A 22,247-nucleotide genomic window follows, 5' to 3' on the forward strand; every position below is an offset into this window, starting at 1 on the left:
GATGATACAGCACTGGTGGCTGATTCATGTGAGAAACTGCAGAAGCTGGCGACTGAGTTTGGTAAAGTATGTGAAAGAAGAAAGCTGAAGGTAAATTTGAATAAGAGCAAGGTTATTAGGTACAGTAGGGTTGAGGGACATGTCATTTGGGAAGTAAGTTTGAATGGAGAAAAGCTGGAGGAAGTGAAGTGTTTTAGATATCTGAGAGTGGATTTGGCAGCGGATGGAACCATGGAAGCGGAAGTGAGTCACGGTGGGGGTGGGGGCGAAAGATCTGGGAGTGTTGAAATAATGTGTGGAAGGCGAGGACATTATCTCGGAAATCAAAAATGGGTATGTTTGAAGGATATTGGTTCCAACAATTTTATATGGTTGTGAGGCATGGGCTATAGATAGAGTTGTGCAGAGGAGGGTGGATGTGCTGGAAATGAGATGTTTGAGGACAATATGTGGTGTGAGGTGGTTAGATTAAGTAATGAAAGGGTAAGAGAGATGTTTGGTAATAAAATGAATGTGGTTGAGAGAGCATAAGAGGGTTTTGAAATGGTTTGGTCACATGGAGAAAATGAGTGAGGAAAAATTGACAGAGGATATATGCGTCAGAGTTGGAGGGAACGAGGAGAAGTGGGAGGCCACATTGGAGGTGGAAAGATGGTGTGAAAAAGATTTTGAGTGATCGGGGCTTGAACATGTAGGAGGGTGAAAGGTGTACAAGGAATAGAGTGATTTGGAACGATGTGGTATACCGGTATACCAGGGTCGACGTGGTGTCAATGGACTGAACCAAGGCATGTGAAGCATCTGGGGTAAACCATGGAAAGTTTTGTGGGGCCTGGATGTGGAAAGGGAGCTGTGGTTTCTGTGCATTATACATGACAGCTAGAGACTGAGTGTAAACAAATGTGGCCTTTGTTGTCTTTTTTCCTAGCGCTATCTCGAGCACATGCAGGGGGGAGAGGGTTGTCATTTCATGTGTGGCAGGGTGGCAGCGGGAATGAATAAAGGTAGCAAGTATGAATTATGCGCGTGTGTATATATGTATATGTCTGTGTATGTATATATATGTATACATTGAAATTTATAGGTATGTATATGTGCGTGTGTGGACGTGTATGTATATACATGTGTATGTGGGTGGGTTGAGCCATTCTTTCGTCTGCTTCCTTGCGCTACCTCGCTAACGCGGGAGACAGTGACAATGATAAAAAAACTATTTGTCATTTTGATATAGAAGTAATTACATTTTAGGAAGCATTAGACATCCCACAAGTTCTGTTATCTGAAGGAGCCAAGCCATGTTTCATAAACACCATTATTAATCAAGGCAGTTTGGTTTCCCGTACTGTCAGTTCATTTTATAATTTAACTCTTTTATGCAGGATGGATTGGTCAAGTCAAACATGGACAAATTGATGTGGTATGCAATGAATTCTCCGGACAAGTTAGATCGTATAGGAGACTACCTAGCTCATCGCCTTTTTCGGGATATTAACAGGAGAAAGAATGGTAAGAAGTGGTATATGTTCATTAGTTTTAGTACAATAATTTTTTTTTCATACATATTTGCCATTTCCCGCATTAGTGAGGTGGCACCAAGAATAGTGGACTGAGCCTAAGAAGGAAAATCCTTACTTAGAGGAAGTACTGCAATGATGGTTTTATTGGTTTTTCTTCCTAGGCTTAACGAAGACTTTATTCAACTGTTTGGTTTGGTACAGAATCATCAACTGAATATTGTTCTTTAGAGATATATTTTTCCTCTGTTTTTTGTTATATTTTTTTGTACTTTTATAATTTTTTTCTTCCCTCCAGTTTTTGTGATATTTTTTGAAACTTTTATAATTCTCTGTTATTTCTTGCTTCCTGGGGCACTCATTATTATTTAGCTGCTTATTCGTATGACAAAAAGATGATGAAATGCTTGTATATATGAGTCATTGTAAAGAAACTCTGTTGTGTGATTATAGGTTGAGTACATACAAGGAAGAGAACACAAAAGGCTTGAAAAGGCTTGTTACAATCCATAACAAAAGGTGGTTGTAAGGTCTTGGGTATACCACTGTAGATGGTAAGATTTTGAATAAGATGTGAGTAACCCAAAGTACAGTGCATAGTATGAAGCAGCTTGCCTGGTTTTGTCAGTTTGTTATGAACATTATACCAAATATTTTTGCTGCATTCATCTGAGTGCTTGGGGACCATGTCCTCCAGCTGAGATACTCCTAAACATGTAAATCTTAAAGTTTATCATTAGTGATCCAGGCACTCTACTTGTCTAATTGCCATTATATTTACAGGTTATGTCATCATTTCAATGGATGCCCTTGACCAGCTGCTAGTTTCATGTCATGCCAACAATCTTAACCTCTTTGTGGAGTCCTTCCTGCAGATGGTCCAGAAGCTACTGGAATCCACTGAACCAACATTGCAGCTCCGTGCTACACAGTCTGTAAGTTTACTGGAATGTATGTCTGTTTAGTGACTTAGAATATGAAGTTTGCTAAGTTTTGCTTTTTTAGGAAATTTCTCTGGGGAGATGTGCAATGAGTGTGGAAGAACATAACTCGAAGGAAGTATAAGTATACTTGAAACAGTGTCATGTGCAGGCTATACAAAAGTTGCCGTGTTTAGACCAAAAACCATGATAATAGGCTAGTGGAAAGAACAAACAGAAACATACGTGCTTGTACTTTCATGGTTCTCCAAAGATACAACCCTAGAATTGACGTGCATTTGTGACCCCAGTCAGATCAGAGACAGATGAGTGTTTGTGGAAACTGAATGAGCAGTTAGCAGGAAAATCTGAAAAGCAAACATTGAAGCTATCACAAGTGTACATCAGAGAAAGATGGGAAAAACAAATATTCAGATATGTAAATGACATTTGGATGGGAAAAGCAGTATGTGCATGCCCAGTTTGGGAAATGAAATAGACTGATATTGGATTTGTTCAGCTCATTTTGTTAGAAAAGAGAATGTATACCATACAGACAGTTAGGGAATATTCATATCTGAAATAGAGCGAAAGAATAGTGGAGAGAAAAAGTGAAGAATGTGTGGAATGGTTTATGCATGGGAGGCATAGAAGGACAGGGGTAAGTGGAGACTCTCTTGCCATCTAGGGAGGGGGGCATCTGAGATGTAGATGGATAGATAAATAGAAAAATGGCCCTCCATCTGGAAAAACATGTATGATAAGTTGGACCTTCTCAGAAGTTGAGTATTAGTCTAGGTTAGGAGATAGCTGGCTGTGACAAGGGGCCATTTTCTTAGTCACTAGGGAACTATTGACTATGGTGTTAGTTAGTTTCCCTCTCTAGAATGTGTCTTTTAAAATTTTTCCGAGGCCTTTTACTCTGGCCATTCCTCTGACAACTGGAGTGAGAGGCCATAGAAATGCTTGCAGGAAATGCATTCCAGTATGGGAAGGTTGTTCACTAGCTCCTCAGCACCTAGGCAAATGGCTCAAAATATCTCATGCGGGTTGGTTGATGTGTCTTGATATTCACTGCACTTTGTCCTGTTTTTTGTGAAATGGTTAATTATCTTTATCAGGAAGTGTTATGAATGCTTTTGTAATAGAGAAAATTAGCTATAGATTTAGGTGAAAAGCAATGACTGGATTTTATGTAATTATTTGTAACGTATCATGGTGATGTTTAAGTGCGAGGAGATGAATTTAGCTTAGAGGTGATAATGAGAGGTACAGTGAGGATAGGATTAAAGTTCTGAATTATAGAGACAAATATGCATACACAGACACAGTATGTAATGTATAGTATGATGAAGCACATTATTGGGAAAGAAAAACATGCCAGATTCAATTTTCCTTTTTTTTTTTTTTTTTTTTTTTTTTTTTTTGCTGTCTCCCGCGTTTGCGAGGTAGCGCAAGGAAACAGACGAAAGAAATGGCCCAACCCACCCCCATACACATGTATATACATACGTCCACACACGCAAATATACATACCTACACAGCTTTCCATGGTTTACCCCAGACGCTTCACATGCCTTGATTCAATCCACTGACAGCACGTCAACCCCGGTATACCACATCGCTCCAATTCACTCTATTCCTTGCCCTCTTTTCACCCTCCTGCATGTTCAGGCCCCGATCACACAAAATCTTTTTCACTCCATCTTTCCACCTCCAATTTGGTCTCCCTCTTCTCCTCGTTCCCTCCAACTCCGACACATATATCCTCTTGGTCAATCTTTCCTCACTCATTCTCTCCATGTGCCCAAACCATTTCAAAACACCCTCTTTCTGCTCTCTCAACCACGCTCTTTTTATTTCCACACATCTCTCTTACCCTTACGTTACTTACTCGATCAAACCACCTCACACCACACATTGTCCTCAAACATCTCATTTCCAGCACATCCATCCTCCTGCGCACAACTCTATCCATAGCCCACGCCTCGCAACCATACAACATTGTTGGAACCACTATTCCTTCAAACATACCCATTTTTGCTTTCCGAGATAATGTTCTCGACTTCCACACATTCTTCAAGGCTCCCAGAATTTTCGCCCCCTCCCCCACCCTATGATCCACTTCCGCTTCCATGTTTCCATCCGCTGCCAGATCCACTCCCAGATATCTAAAACACTTCACTTCCTCCAGTTTTTCTCCATTCAAACTCACCTCCCAATTGACTTGACCCTCAACCCTACTGTACCTAATAACCTTGCTCTTATTCACATTTACTCTTAACTTTCTTCTTCCACACACTTTACCAAACTCAGTCACCAGCTTCTGCAGTTTCTCACATGAATCAGCCACCAGCGCTGTATCATCAGCGAACAACAACTGACTCACTTCCCAAGCTCTCTCATCCCCAACAGACTTCATACTTGCCCCTCTTTCCAAAACTCTTGCATTCACCTCCCTAACAACCCCATCCATAAACAAATTAAACAACCATGGAGACATCACACACCCCTGCCGCAAACCTACATTCACTGAGAACCAATCACTTTCCTCTCTTCCTACACGTACACATGCCTTACATCCTCGATAAAAACTTTTCACTGCTTCTAACAACTTTCCTCCCACACCATATATTCTTAATACCTTCCACAGAGCATCTCTATCAACTCTATCATATGCCTTCTCCAGATCCATAAATGCTACATACAAATCCTGGTATTATTAACATATCCAGTTTGTTATATATAAGTTGTAAGATTAAATTTTTGTGGAGGGATCCAGAAGAGTCAGTGTCATGCTACATGTAAGTGTAAAGAGTATGCTAGAGTAACCCCTCACCATGATGCATATATCCATAATTCAGTTCTAGGTAAGTGTAGTTTTTCATTCTGATATGTAAAGAAGTGGAGTGCCATAATGTAATGCTTTTTTTTTTTACAAACTGCTTTTAGGATTTAGTGAATGAATACTCATATGAAGTGCTTTACCAGAGTGTGAAACATCGGAAAGGAGTTGTCGTAAGTAAGGACTGAATGGATGCATTTAGAAGAAATGTATAAAGGAAGAGGTGTGAAAAATAAAGATATTATTAACAAGGGTATCAGTTTGCTAAGTGTAAGAGATAAGGTTTAAAATAGAATGGTGATAGACTTAAGAAAATCTTAGGAATGAAGTGAAAGATGAGTATGGAGTATTTATAGAAGAATTTATTTGTATGTGTGAGATCCTTGAAAGAATGTTTTCAAAGAAAATTAAGAAAAGAATGCATTTAGAAGAAATGTATAAAGGAAGAGGTGTGAAAAATAAAGATATTATTAACAAGGGTATCAGTTTGCTAAGTGTAAGAGATAAGGTTTAAAATAGAATGGTGATAGACTTAAGAAAATCTTAGGAATGAAGTGAAAGATGAGTATGGAGTATTTATAGAAGAATTTATTTGTATGTGTGAGATCCTTGAAAGAATGTTTTCAAAGAAAATTAAGAAAAGAATGATTTAGAATATACTGAAATTTACCAGTAGAAAAGTTGAGCAATAAACTTTACCATGCATTTCATTGTGATAGATAATCACTGTTATATGCCTATGTTTTACAGTTTGAAAAATTTGCAAATATTCGAGAGGATACTCCTTCTTATCATCGCCGATATGACTTTTTGGTCAGCAAGTTCTCGTCTATGTGTTATTCAAACGAAGATGAAGAAGTTATCAGAAAGCAACTAAGAATTGCAGGAATTAAAGGTCTACAGGTTGGTCACATGTTTTCCTCTGAAATTTAATCATGCAGTAAAATATAATTGGAGTGTAATGTTTAGTGATCATATTCAGGTAGGTGAGAGGGCCATTATTATAATCAGAAGCAAACTGAAGTGAAACTTGACTCATAATTCTAGATGTGCTCTATTGGTATTTATGTATGCCTTCATTTTTATCTCTTAGACACAAATGGTGGCTGATTTGATCTTATCTTCATTAGATGGTAATAAAATATGTTAGTGTGGTGTTGTATTATGTGATCAAGGATAGGTGCATCAAGCGTAAAAGAATGATTATTTGTATTCCTGGCTTATGCAGAGTGTAACAGAGTGAATAAAGAGAGAACTTCTACATTCATCTTGACATTTCACTCAGTTTCAGGTCTAAATGTCAGTTGAGATATTTTCTGAATTTTTTGATCCAGTTTCACAAGTGAAACATTTCCATGTGGGCTGTGTGATTGTGGTGATTTAGCAAGAAAGATTTGATTGTGTTCTGTTTCCCACTCGTAACTCTGCAAGTGACAAATAAGTCTTTAGTAAGAATATTGCTAATAAAATGCAGGTAGGTAAACTTAGGTTTTTTTAAGGTTGATATTTGTAGAGGCAAGTGGATAAGGTGGAAGGAGACAAAAGAATGCTGTATTATGGCAACAGTAGTTTGAAAACCACAAGTTTGAGTTGCTAGAGTGACTTGGCCTTGTTAAAAGGGTGTAGTAATAGTGCAAAAATGTATTTATTTCTTTATAATGGAGTAGAATTAAGGATATAACTGTGAGGAATGTGGAGAGACAATTAAGGAGTATTTGTGTTAGAAGTTATTATAATCAGCGTTGTGGATGTAGGTTTTCATTAAAACTTTTGGAAATTATTTATTTTTCCCATACTGTTTACTTGGAATTGACAATTCAGATGCAGAGATAAGTAAAATAAAATAACTAATATTTTTTAACCTTATTGTCTTGTAATTAGGGTGTTGTGCGTAAGACTGATTGGGATAACCTCGGAGAAAATATCTGGCTTCCAACACACATGGAAAAGATTGTTCCATCACTGCTCTACAACATGCAAGGCAATAAGGCATATGTTGAGGTAGGTGTAAGACTACAAGTTCTAGCTTAGCAGGTAATGGGTATTTAACTGGATGGTCTTGGTTGACTGTTGAAGTACGACCACTGTAGAAATACATGTGATTAGATTGTTTTTTGTCATTGATAAGTTTCCCTCCATTCAACAAGTCTAGGTTGTTAGATTGGTGACTTTTAACCTATCCATTGTACGCATTTATTATAAGCACAAGGTATGACTACTGCACTTTTAGTTAGTCGGTTAGACCAACACTTGCTATGTTATGTTTAGCAGGTTGTACTTGACGGATTGAGATAGGAGGTGTGAAGAAGGCCATTGTTTGTGTGTTCTTGACACTACCTCACTGAATCAGAGAAGGCAATTAGGTCGTAAAAAGTGTTAGATATTGAAATATGTAGATCCTTGTGATGTGTTAAGACTAGCACCGACATGTGTTGAATGAAAAATTATCATCTTGGGTTTAGTTTGTACCAAATGAATGTATGATCTAAGAAGATATAGGGAGTACATTCGTAATGATCTGAATCTGGATACAGATGGGAGTACATGAGATAATTAAATCACAATTGTTTTAAGAATGTCTGTTCACTGCATCTGGACAAAAGTTGCATTTGTTCCCACTCATAGGGTACAACCCAAACAAGTGACACACCTGACAACCACCAGACTGAGGGAGAGAAGGCACCACATGAGCTGGCCGAGATGTGCCTCAGGGAACTGGTGTCTCGTGCTACCTATGGAAAGATACACAGTGTGGTGAAGCCACTTTTGATGTGAGTATTTTTTTTCATACTTTGTATTTCCAAGTAAGGTGGAGGCATATCTTTGACTTAATGTGATCACAATGTAATCACATGCTGTTCTTTACATACAGTATGTATGTGTGTTTGTAAGAGAGCAAGATTGTATGCTGAAATGGTTCAGACATATGGACAAGATGAATAAAGAAAGACTGACAGACAGGCTCTCTCTTTGAAGTGGAGGATGGGAAGGGGAAGACCAAGGAGATGGAAAGATGAAATGAGGAGGGCAAGTGAAAGGGATGAGGGTATCAGCAACCTTCAGGGAAAATATGAAAAAAATTTGAAAGATGAATTGTATACTTCAGGGAAAATAAGAAAATATTTTGAATATATGAGAGAGTGAGTGAGGTAAGATTGACTGGGAGGATATGTGTGTCGGAGGTGGAGGGAACGAGAAGTGGGGGACCAAATTGGAGGTGGAAGGATGGAGTGAAGAAGATTTTGAGTGATCGGGGCCTGAACATGCAGGAGGGTGAAAGGCGGGCAAGGAATAGAGTGAATTGGATCGATGTGGTATACCGGGGTTGACGTGCTGTCAGTGGATTGAATCAGGGCATGTGAAGCGTCTGGGGTAAACCATGGAAAGTTCTGTGGGGCCTGGATGTGGAAAGGGAGCTGTGGTTTCGGGCATTATTGCATGACAGCTAGAGACTGAGTGTGAACGAATGTAGCCTTTGTTGTCGTTTCCTAGCGCTACCTCGCACACATGAGGGGGGAGGAGGATGTTATTCCATGTGTGGCGAGGTGGCGATGGGAATGAATAAAGGCAGACAGTGTGAATTGTGTGCATGTGTATATATATATGTGTCTGTGTGTGTATTTGTATATGTGTACATTGAGATGTATGGATATGTATATTTGCATGTGTGGACATGTATGTATATACATGTGTATGGGGTGGATTGGGCCATTTCTTTCGTCTGTTTCCTTGCGCTAGCTCGCAAACGCAGGAGACAGCGACAAAGCAAAATAAATAAATATAAATATTTTGAATAAAAAAATATAAAGTGTAATAAGATAAAGAATATAAAAGAATATGATTTATTTTTTATATTTATTTTGCTTTGTTGCTTTCTCCCGCGTTAGCGAGGTAGCGCAAGGAAACAGATGAAAGAATGGCCCAACCCACCCACATACACATGTATATACATACATGTCCACGCACACAAATATACATACCCATACGTCTCAACGTATACAAATATATACACACACAGACATATACATATATACACATGTACATAATTGATATTCATTCCCATCGCCACCTCGCCACACATGAAATAACAACCCCCTTCACCCTCATGTGTGTGAGGTAGCGCTAGGAAAAGACAACAAAGGCCACATTCGTTCACACTCAGTCTTTAGCTGTCATGTAATAATGCACCGAAACCACAGCTCCCTTTCCACATCCAGGCCCCACAAAACTTTCCATGGTTTACCCCAGACGCTTCACATGCCCTGGTTCAATCCATTGACAGCACGTGAACCCTGGTACACTACATCGTTCCAATTCACTCTATTCCTTGCACACATTTCACCCTCCTGCATGTTCAGGCCCCGATCACTCAAAATCTTTTTCACTCCATCTTTCCACCTCCAATTTGGTCTCCCACTTCTCCTCGTTCCCTCCACCTCTGACACATATATCCTCTTGGTCAATCTTGCCTCATTCATTCTCTCCATGTGACCAAACCATTTCAAAACACCTTCCTCTGCTCTCTCAACCACACTCTTTTTATTACCACACACCTCTCTTACCCTTACATTACTTACTCGATCAAACCACCTCACACCACATATTGTCCTCAAACATCTCATTTCCAGCACATCCACCCTCGTCCGCACAACTCTATCCATAGCCCACGCCTCGCAACCATATAACATTGTTGGAACCACTATTCCTTCAAACATACCCATTTTTGCTTTCCGAGATAATGTTCTTGACTTCCACACATTCTTCAACGCTCCGAAAACTTTCGCTCCCTCCCCCACCCTATGATTCACTTCCACTTCCATGGTTCCATCTGCTGCCAAGTCCACTCCCAGATATCTAAAACACTTCACTTCCTCCAGTTTTTCTCCATTCAAACTTGCCTCCCAGTTGACTTGACCCTAAACCCTACTGTACCTAATAACCTTGCTCTTATGCACATTTACTTTTAACTTTCTTCTTTCACACACTTTACCAAACTCAGTCAACAGCTTCTGCAGTTTCTCACATGAATCAGCCACCAGCTCTGTATCATCAGCATACAATAACTGACTCACTTCCCAAGCGAGATCTCTCATCCACAACAGACTGCATACTTGCCCCTCTTTGCAAAACTCTTGCATTCACCTCCCTAACAAACCCATCCATAAACAAATCAAACAACCATTGAGACATCACACACCCCTGCCGCAAACCTACATTCACTGAGTACCAATCACTTCCCTCTCTTCCTACACGTACACATGCCTTACATCCTCGATAAAAACTTTTCACTGCTTCTAACAACTTGCCTCCCACACCATATATTCTTAATACCTTCCACAGAGCATCTCTATCAACTCTATCATATGCCTTCTCCAGATCCATAAATGCTACATACAAATCCATTTGCTTTTCTAAGTATTTCTCACATACATTCTTCAAAGCAAACACTTGATCCACACATCCTCTACCACTTCTGAAACTACACTGCTCTTCTCCAGTCTGATGCTCTGTACATGCCTTCACCCTCTCAATCAATACCCTCCCATATGATTTAACAGGAATACTCAACAAACTTATACCTCTGTAATTTGAGCACTCACTTTTATCCCCTTTGCCTTTGTACAATGGCACTATGCACGCATTCCGCCAATCCTCAGGCACCTCACCATGAATCATACATACATTAAATAACCTTACCAACCAGTTAACAATACAGTCACCCCCTTTTTTAATAAATTCCACTGCAATACCATCCAAACCTGCTGCCTTGCCGGCTTTCATCTTCCGCAAAGCTTTTACTACCTCTTCTCTGTTTACCAAATCACTTTCCCTAACCCTCTCACTTTGCACACCATCTTGACCAAAACACCCTATATCTGCCACTCTATCATCAAACACATTCAAGAAACCTTCAAAATACTCACTCCATCTCCTTCTCACATCACTACTACTTGTTATCACCTCCCCATTAGCCCCTTCACTGAAGTTCCCATTTGCTCCCTTGTCTTACACACTTTATTTACCTCTTTCCAAAACATCTTTTTATTCTCCCTAAAATTTAATGATACTCTCTCACCCCAACTCTCATTTGCCCTCTTTTTCACCTCTTGCACCTTTCTCTTGACCTGCCTCTTTCTTTTATACATCTCCCACTCATTTGCATTATTTCCCTGCAAAAATGGTCCAAATGCCTCTCTCTTCTCTTTCACTAATAATCGTACTTCTTCATCCCACCACTCACTACCCTTTCTAATCAACCCACCTCCCACGCTTCTCATGCCACAAGCATCTTTTGCGCAAGCCATCACTTCTTCCCTAAATACATCCCATTCCTCCCCCACTCCCCTTACCTCCTTTGATCTCACCTTTTTCCATTCTGAACTCAGTCTCTCCTGGTACTTCCTCACACAAATCTCCTTCTCAAGCTCACTTACTCTCACCACTCTCTTCACCCCAACATTCTCTCTTCTTTTCTGAAAACCCCTACAAATCTTCACCTTCACCTCCACAAGATAATGATCAGACATCCCTCCAGTTGCACCTCTCAGCACATTAACATCCAAAAGTCTCTCTTTTGTGCGCCTATCAGTTAACACGTAATCCAATAACGCCCCCTGGCCATCTCTCCTACTTACATATGTATACTTATGTATATCTCGCTTTTTAAACCAGGTATTCCCAATCACCAGTCCTTTTTCAGCACATAAATCTACAAGCTCTTCACCATTTCCATTTACAATACCGAACACCCCATGTATACCAATTATTCCCTCAACTGCAACATACTCACCTTTGCATTGAAATCACCCATCACTATAACCTGGTCTTGTGTATCAAAACCACTAACACATTCATTCAGCCGCTCCCTAAACATTTGCCTCTCATGATATTTCTTCTCATGCCCAGGTGCATATGCACCAATAATCACCCATATCTCTTCATCAACTTTCAGTTGTTGTTTTTTTTTTTTTTTTTTTTTTTTTTTTTTTTTTCGCTGTCTACCGCGTTTGTGAGGTAGCGCAAGGAAACAGACGAAAGAAATGGCCCAACCCACCCCCATACACATGCCTTGATTCAATCCACTGACAGCACGTCAACCCCGGTATACCACATCGCTCCAATTCACTCTATTCTTTGCCCTCCTTTCACCCTCCTGCATGTTCAGGCCCCGATCACACAAAATCTTTTTCACTCCATCTTTCCACCTCCAATTTGGTCTCCCTCTTCTCCTCGTTCCCTCCACCTCCGACACATATATCCTCTTGGTCAATCTTTCCTCACTCATTCTCTCCATGTGACCAAACCATTTCAAAACACCCTCTTCTGCTCTCTCAACCACGCTCTTTTTATTTCCACACATCTCTCTTACCCTTACGTTACTTACTCGATCAAACCACCTCACACCACACATTGTCCTCAAACATCTCATTTCCAGCACATCCATCCTCCTGCGCACAACTCTATCCATAGTCCACGCCTCGCAACCATACAACATTGTTGGAACCACTATTCCTTCAAACATACCCATTTTTGCTTTCCGAGATAATGTTCTCGACTTCCACACATTCTTCAAGGCTCCCAGAATTTTCGCCCCCTCCCCCACCCTATGATCCACTTCCGCTTCCATGGTTCCATCCGCTGCCAGATCCACTCCCAGATATCCAAGACACTTCACTTCCTCCAGTTTTTCTCCATTCAAACTCACCTCCCAACTGAATTGACCCTCAACCCTACTGTATCTAATAACCTTGCTCTTATTCACATTTACTCTTAACTTTCTTCTTTCACACACTTTACCAAACTCAGTCAACAGCTTCTGCAGTTTCTCACATGAATCAGCCACCAGCGCTGTATCATCAGCGAACAACAACTGACTCACTTCCCAAGCTCTCTCATCCCCAACAGACTTCATACTTGCCCCTCTTTCCAAAACTCTTGCATTCACCTCCCTAACAACCCCATCCATAAACAAATTAAACAACCATGGAGACATCACACACCCCTGCCGCAAACCTACATTCACTGAGAACCAATCACTTTCCTCTCTTCCTACACGTACACATGCCTTACATCCTCGATAAAAACTTTTCACTGCTTCTAACAACTTGCCTCCCACACCATATATTCTTAATATCTTCCACAGTTTTACCCATATCAATCTAGAATTTACTTTCTTACATTCTATCACATACTTCCACAACGCCTGTTTTAGGACTAGTGCTTCTCCTTCCCTTGCTCTTGTCCTCTCACTAACCCATGACTTTACTCCCAAGACATTCCCACACCAATGTTCCCCTTTACCCTTGAGCTTCGTTTCACTCAGAGCCAAAACATCCAGGTTCCTTTCCTCAAACATACTATCTATAGGTAAGAGAGATGTGTGGAAATAAAAAGAGTGTGGTTGAGAGAGCAAAAGAGGGTGTTTTGAAATGGTTTGGTCACATGGAGAGAATGAGTGAGGAAAGATTGACCAAGAGGATATATGTGTCAGGGGTGGAGGGAACGAGGAGAAGTGGGAGACCAAATTGGAAGTGGAAAGATGGAGTGAAAAAGATTTTGAGTTATCGGGGCCTGAACATGCAGGAGGGTGAAAGGCATGCAAGGAATAGAGTGAATTGGAATGATGTGTTATACCGGGGTCAACGTGCTGTCAATGGATTGAACTAGGGCATGTGCAGTGTCTGGGGTAAACCATGGAAAGCTCTGTGGGGCCTGGATGTGGAAAGGGAGCTATGGTTTCGGTTCATTATTACATGACAGCTAGAGACTGAGTGTGAACGAATGGGGCCTTTGTTGGCTTTTCCTAGCGCTACCTCGCACACATGAGAGGGAGGGGGTTGTTATTCCATGTGTGGGGAGGTGGTGATGGGAATAAATAAAGGCAGACAGTATAAATTATGTACATGTGTATATATGTATATGTCTGTGTGTGTATATATATGCGTACATTGAGATGTATAGGTATGTATATTTGCGTGTGTGGACGTGTATGTATATACATGCGTATGTGGGTGGGTTGGGCCATTCTTTTGTCTGTTTCCTTGCGCTACCTCGCTAACCCGTGAGACAGCGACAAAGCAAAATAAATAAATAGATGGAGAAGCAGTAACAGGCAAAGAATAGGTGAAGAGGAATTGGAGTGAGTATTGTGAAGGAATCTTGAATTAATATGAATATTAAGTCTTCACAGTTGTTCATTGTTTACAGACAAACTTGAAAACAAGATGTGATACTGCTTTTCAAATGATTAACTTCATAATGTAAAAGAAAATTATCATCCCTAACTAGATTTTTCTTACCATGTTTCAGGCTTAAGAATTATTTGTTGTGTTGAGGAAGTTAGCTCTTCTGTTCTGCTTCATATTATGAGGAAAGTGCAAGAAGTATGAATTAGTCATCTCACTGTTTCTATTCTGAAATTATCTGGAAAGATGTTATTAGAGTGTGTCAGCAAGTAGTTACACAGCAATTGTACAGTCACCTTTGGCCAGGCAGGATCGTTGTTAGTGGATGGAAAGGAGTATAGTCTCATCAAGGACCTTTTCACTCTAAAGGAGTCTATTTTTCCCTTGCTTCTGCCTGGATTGCATCCTTGAAGCTGCAAAAGCCTCATGGAGGGATCCTAGGGATGAATGATAATTATAGAATTATAGTAACAATGATAAGAAGAGGAAATAGTAACAATAATAAAAAAGGGGGTGACTGTATTGTTGACTGGTTGGTAAGGTTATTTAATGTATGTATGACTCATGGTGAGGTGCCTGAGGATTGGCGGAATGCGTGCATAGTGCCATTGTACAAAGGCAAAGGGGATAAGAGTGAGTGCTCAAATTACAGAGGTATAAGTTTGTTGAGTATTCCTGGTAAATTATATGGGAGGGTATTGATTGAGAGGGTGAAGGCATGTACAGAGCATCAGATTGGGGAAGAGCAGTGTGGTTTCAGAAGTGGTAGAGGATGTGTGGATCAGGTGTTTGCTTTGAAGAATGTATGTGAGAAATACTTAGAAAAGCAAATGGATTTGTATGTAGCATTTATGGATCTGGAGAAGGCATATGATAGAGTTGATAGAGATGCTCTGTGGAAGGTATTAAGAATATATGGTGTGGGAGGAAAGTTGTTAGAAGCAGTGAAAAGTTTTTATCGAGGATGTAAGGCATGTGTACGTGTAGGAAGAGAGGAAAGTGATTGGTTCTCAGTGAATGTAGGTTTGCGGCAGGGGTGTGTGATGTCTCCATGGTTGTTTAATTTGTTTATGGATGGGGTTGTTAGGGAGGTAAATGCAAGAGTTTTGGAAAGAGGGGCAAGTATGAAGTCTGTTGGGGATGAGAGAGCTTGGGAAGTGAGTCAGTTGTTGTTCGCTGATGATACAGCGCTGGTGGCTGATTCATGTGAGAAACTGCAGAAGCTGGTGACTGAGTTTGGAAAAGTGTGTGGAAGAAGAAAGTTAAGAGTAAATGTGAATAAGAGCAAGGTTATTAGGTACAGTAGGGTTGAGGGTCAAGTCAATTGGGAGGTGAGTTTGAATGGAGAAAAACTGGAGGAAGTGAAGTGTTTTAGATATCTGGGAGTGGATCTGGCAGCGGATGGAACCATGGAAGCGGAAGTGGATCATAGGGTGGGGGAGGGGGCGAAAATCCTGGGGGCCTTGAAGAATGTGTGGAAGTCGAGAACATTATCTCGGAAAGCAAAAATGGGTATGTTTGAAGGAATAGTGGTTCCAACAATGTTGTATGGTTGCGAGGCGTGGGCTATGGATAGAGTTGTGCGCAGGAGGATGGATGTGCTGGAAATGAGATGTTTGAGGACAATGTGTGGTGTGAGGTGGTTTGATCGAGTGAGTAACGTAAGGGTAAGAGAGATGTGTGGAAATAAAAAGAGCGTGGTTGAGAGAGCAGAAGAGGGTGTTTTGAAGTGGTTTGGGCACATGGAGAGGATGAGTGAGGAAAGATTGACCAAGAGGATATATGTGTCGGAGGTGGAGGGAACAAGGAGAAGAGGGAGACCAAATTGGAGGTGGAAAGATGGAGTGAAAAAGATTTTGTGTGATCGGGGCCTGAACATGCAGGAGGGTGAAAGGAGGGCAAGGAATAGAGTGTATTGGAGCGATGTGGTATACCGGGGTTGACGTGCTGTCAGTGGATTGAAGCAGGGCATGTGAAGCGTCTGGGGTAAACCATGGAAAGCTGTGTAGGTATGTATATTTGCGTGTGTGGACGTATGTATATACATGTGTATGGGGGGGGGTTGGGCCATTTTCTTTCGTCTGTTTCCTTGCGCTACCTCGCAAACGCGGGAGACAGCGACAAAGCATAATAAATAAAATATAAATAAGAAGAGGAAATAGTAACAATGATAAGAAGAGGAATATGAAGAATACTGTCCACATATTCCGTGTATGTTGTAAAAGCCAACTAAGATGTGCAGGAGTGAATGGCTAGAAATCCTCCCTTCCTGTATTACTTTCCAAAAGAAAGAACAGAGCAAGTAGCCAAGTAAAGGTAAACCATGGAGGGTGTGAGGGGCCTAGTTATGGATATGGAGCTGTAATTTCAGTGCATTACACATTACAGTTAGAGAATGGATGTCAATGAATGTGAGCTTTCTTCATCTGTTTTTAGTGTTACCTCGCTGATGTGGGAAATGGCAAACTTGTATGAAAACATTAAGATATAATGATAGTTATAGTCATGATTATAAAGACAACAACATTAGTCTTGATTATAAATAACAAAAACAGCAACAATCATCATTAATAGTATTTATAAATGGGGTTGCACCATATTTATTTCTTAGAATTAAGCTGACCAGGATTATTTATGTTCTCTCCAGTCACCTTGATCATGAAGGGTTGTGGGTCAACAATAGCTTTGCTGTTCAAGTCTTCAAGATTCTTATGTTCTCTATTCAGGTAAGTGTCATAATAAGGTAAGAGTTTTGATATGTGTATGGTAATTGTTGTATACTAAAGACAGTAGAGTAACAACTTGTATTCTTCCCATAGAAGAACTCCCAGGGAGCAATTTGAAGAAATTTCATCCTACTTTTGTGACCATTTTACTGAAGACAGAAACATCCTTTTTCAATTCTTGTCTTTTCTTCTTCCTTTTCCAGTTTTATTCTTCCACTTTTTCACTTATTCTTCTATTTTTCTGATGATTCCTATTCCAAGCCATAACTTCCGTATTAGTGAACATATCTCTATAAGACTTGTAGGTTGTATGAGGGCTGTCTGAAGTCGCATACTTTATTTAGGCCACTATGACCAGGATCATTAAGGTCAGGGTCAAATTATGTGTCCTTTTTATGAATTTCCTTATCTGGGCCATAACTTTCTTACTTGTCGAGATATCTTTATAAAACTTGAACTATGATTATCATGTCATGATGGAGAGTCATATATGATTAAGTCAGTGGCCTTCAACCATAAGATTAAGGTGAAAATTGTGGGAAAACCTTATTAGTGCCATAACATTCTTCTTGTGTAAAGCATCAGATGCAATAATTAGGTTACTTTGACCTTGGACTTAAGGTTAGGGTCAGATATGTGCCAGTACCTTGTTTTGGTGGTATAAATGAATACAGTCAAATATAGCTCAGCTACATTGGTAGCAGCCTGTGAAAGGGAACATCTGGTGTATTAAAAAACAATTTGCACAGCTTGTTTTTCTTTTTTTTCTGTGATTGGTATTTTTTTGTATGAAATCTTTCTGACTACCATCGCTTTTGTGTTTGTGTTTTGTTGAGCAGTCTTGCTTGCTGAGACGAGTACATCTGTTGTGTCTTGAGTGTCTGTCCATATGTATAACACAGTCTACAGTCATGAAGATAGAATCCCCTTGAGGTAGGTCTCCACTTGCACCTCAGCCATGTGCAGTTTCTTTGTTATTCTTTATAGCACCCATCCTCCCTGTATAGTCATACTGTTTTAGAACTCCATATTGTACCTTCAGTACTGTTTTCTTCTTTGTTAGTGGAGAATGGTGATGAATGTAGTTGAAACATTAGGCAGGAAGATTACGTCAATGCTGTAGGCAGAATTAGTCAATAGGAACGTTGGTTAGGAGCCTCTGAAAACATTGCACTAGGGTTGGCCTATGTCTGGTCTGTTAAGGACGAGTTACTAAAGGCCAAGAAGCGGCACTGAAATTCACCAGGTATGGAGACTTGCCATGGCAACCCCCTTGTGGGAGTTCCTGAAGGAAATGGGCTTCAGAGAGATGAATATGTCGATAGATAGATTTAGTTGAAAGCTCATTGGACAAAGTTTTAAGAAGTTTTTCTTGGAATTATTTTTCTTCTTTTTTATTGTATGTTACAGGTTATAGGTGTCAGAGATATAGATAGATAGATAGAAATACCAAGTTTGCTACACTGAGATTGTTGTATTGATTTATACCATAATGGTAAGGGCTTGTGGAAATAACAAAAACTGAGATGCACATGATTTGTGTAAACCTTTAGTTTTCCAAAACTTGAAGGAGCATAAATTAGAGGGTTAGTATCTTCATGTCCATTCCTGGTTTATGAGGTGCATCAGATGCACACAGCATCTTGGAAATAATGGCTGAATATTATACTTTTTTACATTCTATATATAATGATAAGCATAAACTTTGACTTACTTAGACTTCTTGCTGAAGTCTTTGTATACAGACTTTTCTCTGGAATATCAGTTAGGGAAATAATTTGCTTGCAATATTCCTTATTTTTTCCCTTACAACCATTTTTTTTATGTGGTAATGATTGAAGATGTAGCACATGAAACTTAAGTACTGAAATGGGCTAAGATGCTGTATAGTTAGAATAAACTTTTATTTTGCCCCAGGTACTGTACAGCATAACCATGATGGAGCTTATTAAAAGCTTTATAGTTAGAATAAACTTTTATTTTACCTCAGGTACAGTACAGCATAACTGTGATAGAACTTATCATGTCACATCTCAACGAAAGGAGCTCAGAACCTGCCCAGATTCGAACTGGCATTGCAGATGTCTTATCCAAGATCATTCCTATTGCAGCAGGAGAATGTATAGGTAAATCAAGAATTATTATTATTCTTTTTCATCTAGAATTGATATTCTTTTTCCATCTGTGATTATAGCACCACATTTAGAACTAGATTATGTGAAAACATTTCCACACACATACACACACTTGTAGCAGTTGTATTAAACAGTAAGCGAACATTTGCCCATCCCATCAGTGAGTAACTGTCAGTTTCCCAGCACAGAGCTCTAGACTGTCATTTACTTGGTAGTGAGAAGGGAGAATGCCCTCCCTCACTCTGACTATAACCATCAGTCTGTAGGGCAAAGAGACTATGAAAAAAAGAAAATTGATTGAACGTATGAGGTCGTTAATCATACATATTGATTGAACATATGTGGTCTTTAATCATACATATTGATTGAACATATGTGGTCGTTATTCATACATGTATCTAACATTTTCCCTTAGTATTCTTTCATCATGAGGACATGTCTTCAGGATAGGAGAAAACTATCTCACCACATGGTCAAGTAAATCGCATGCATAACTCGAAGCATCAAGTATTAAACCACCTTATCAGCATATGCTCATGTGTTAGTAATGTCTCAAACAAATTGATGCTGCAAACTAGTGGCATCTGCATTCATATAAGTAGGATCTTTTGTATTGGGAAGTCCTTGGAGGAGGATTTTGATATGTAGAAATGAGATGTGCATGCCAAAATATGCCCAGTCAGTAAAGAGCTACGTAGGAAACTCTCCTTCTGAATCGAAAGTCTTTTCTTTCTTTCATACGATTCGCCATTTCTCGCATTAGCGAGGTAGCGTTAAGAACAGAGGACTGGGCCTTTGAGGGAATATCCTCACCTGGCCCCCTTCTCTGTTCCTTCTTTTGGAAAATTAAAAAAAAAATGAGAGGGGAGGATTTCCAGCCCCCCACTCCCTTCCCTTTTAGTCGCCTTCTACGACACGCAGGGAATACGTGGGAAGTATTCTTTCTCCCCTATCCCCAGGGATAGTATATTATTATTATTTTGATTTTTTTTATTATACTTAATAACTGTTTCCCATGCCAGCGAGGTACCCTAAGGAAACAGACAAAGACTGGTTCAAACTAAACTAAAATCTTCTCAAGATGGAAGAACCAGGATAGTTAGATTTAGAACTCCTTTCGATATATATTGTTTATTTATATTGCTTTGTCGCTGTCTCCCATGTTAGCGAGGTAGCGCAAGGAAACAGACAAAAGAAATGGCCCAACCCACCCACATACACTTGTATATACATACACATCCACACACGCAAATATACATATCTATACATCTATACGTATACATATATATACACACACAGGCATATACATATATACACGTACATAATTCATACTGTCTGCCTTTATTCATTTCCATCGCCACTCCGCCACACATGAAATAACAACCCCCTCCACCCTCACGTGTGTGAGGTAGCGCTAGGAAAAGACAACAAAGGCCACATTCGTTCACATTCAGTTTCTAGCTGTCATGTAATAATGCACCGAAACCACAGCTCCCTCTCCACATCCAGGCCCCACAGAACTTTCCATGGTTTACCCCAGATGCTTCACATGCCCAGCTTCAGTCCATTGACAGCACATCGACCCCAGTATACCACATCATTCCAATTCACTCTATTCCTTGCACGCCTTTCACCCTCCTGCGTGTTCAGGCCTCAATCACTCAAAATCTTTTTCACTCCATCTTTCCACCTCCAATTTGATCTCCCGCTTCTCCTCGTTCCCTCCACCTCTTACACATATATCCTCTTTGTCAATCTTTCCTCGCTCATTCTCTCTATGTGACCAAACCATTTCAGAACACCCTCTTCTGCTCTCTCAACCACACTCTTTTTATTACCACACATCTCTCTTACCCTATTATTACTTACTCGATCAAACCATCTCACACCACATATTGTCCTTAGACATCTCATTTCCAGCACATCCATCCTCCTCCGCACAACTCTATCCATAGCCCACGCCTCGCAACCATATAACATTGTTGGAACCGCTATTCCTTCAAACATACCCACTTTTGCCTTCCAAGATAATGTTCTCGACTTCCACACATTCTTCAACGCTCCCAGAACTTTCACCCCCTCCCCCACCCATTGATTCACTTCCGCTTCCATGGTTCCATCCGCTGCCAAATCCACTCCCAGATATCTAAAACACTTCACTTCCTCCAGTTTTTCTCCATTCAAACTTAACTCCCAATTGACTTGTCCCTCAACCCTACTGTACCTAATAACCTTGCTCTTATTCACATTTACTCTCAGCTTTCTTCTTTCACACACATTACCAAACTCACTCACCAGCTTCTGCAGTTTCTCGCACAAATCAGCCATGAGCGCTGTATCATCAGCGAACAACAACTGACTCACTTCCTAAGCTCTCTCATCCACAACAGACTGCATCCTTGCCCCTCTTTCCAAAACTCTTGCATTCACCTCCCTAACAACCCCATCCATAAACAAATTAAACAACCATGGAGACATCTCACACCCCTGCCACAAACCTACATTCACTGAGAACCAATCACTTTCCTCTCTTCCTATACGTACACATGCCTTACATCCTCGATAAAAACTTTTCACTGCTTCTAACAACTTGCCTCCCACACCATATATTCTTAATACCTTCCACAGAGCATCTCTATCAACTCTATCATATGCCTTCTCCAGATCCATAAATGCTACATACAAATCCATTTGCTTTTCTAAGTATTTCTCACATACATTCTTCAAAGCAAACACCTGATCCACACATCCTCTACCACTTCTGGAACCACACTGCTCTTCCCCAATCTGATGCTTTGTAAATGCCTTCACCCTCTCAATCAATACCTTCCCATATAATTTCCCAGGAATACTCAACAAACTTATACCTCTGTAATTTGAGCACTCACTTTTATCCCCTTTGCCTTTGTACAATGGCACTAT

The 22,247-nt window shown here is 40.1% G+C and overlaps 1 protein-coding gene across 4 annotated transcripts in view; it reads left to right on the forward strand.

Annotated features, from left to right (window-relative positions):
- stmA (Protein EFR3 homolog stmA) overlaps positions 1-22,247 on the forward strand; it is a 106,213-nt gene that overhangs the window by 45,452 nt on the left and 38,514 nt on the right. For 3 of the 4 annotated variants that reach the window (XM_071688237.1, XM_071688235.1, XM_071688236.1), the window contains 7 exons: positions 1,380-1,506; positions 2,298-2,449; positions 6,030-6,182; positions 7,161-7,280; positions 7,905-8,050; positions 17,112-17,190; positions 19,181-19,316. In XM_071688237.1, the coding sequence (XP_071544338.1) occupies positions 1,380-1,506; positions 2,298-2,449; positions 6,030-6,182; positions 7,161-7,280; positions 7,905-8,050; positions 17,112-17,190; positions 19,181-19,316 (913 nt within the window). The remainder of the gene's footprint in view (positions 1-1,379; positions 1,507-2,297; positions 2,450-6,029; positions 6,183-7,160; positions 7,281-7,904; positions 8,051-17,111; positions 17,191-19,180; positions 19,317-22,247) is intronic. The other variant, XM_071688234.1, reaches the window with a different exon arrangement.

Source organism: Panulirus ornatus, chromosome 45 (genome assembly GCF_036320965.1).
Source record: "Panulirus ornatus isolate Po-2019 chromosome 45, ASM3632096v1, whole genome shotgun sequence".
NCBI classification, from domain to species: domain Eukaryota; kingdom Metazoa; phylum Arthropoda; class Malacostraca; order Decapoda; family Palinuridae; genus Panulirus; species Panulirus ornatus.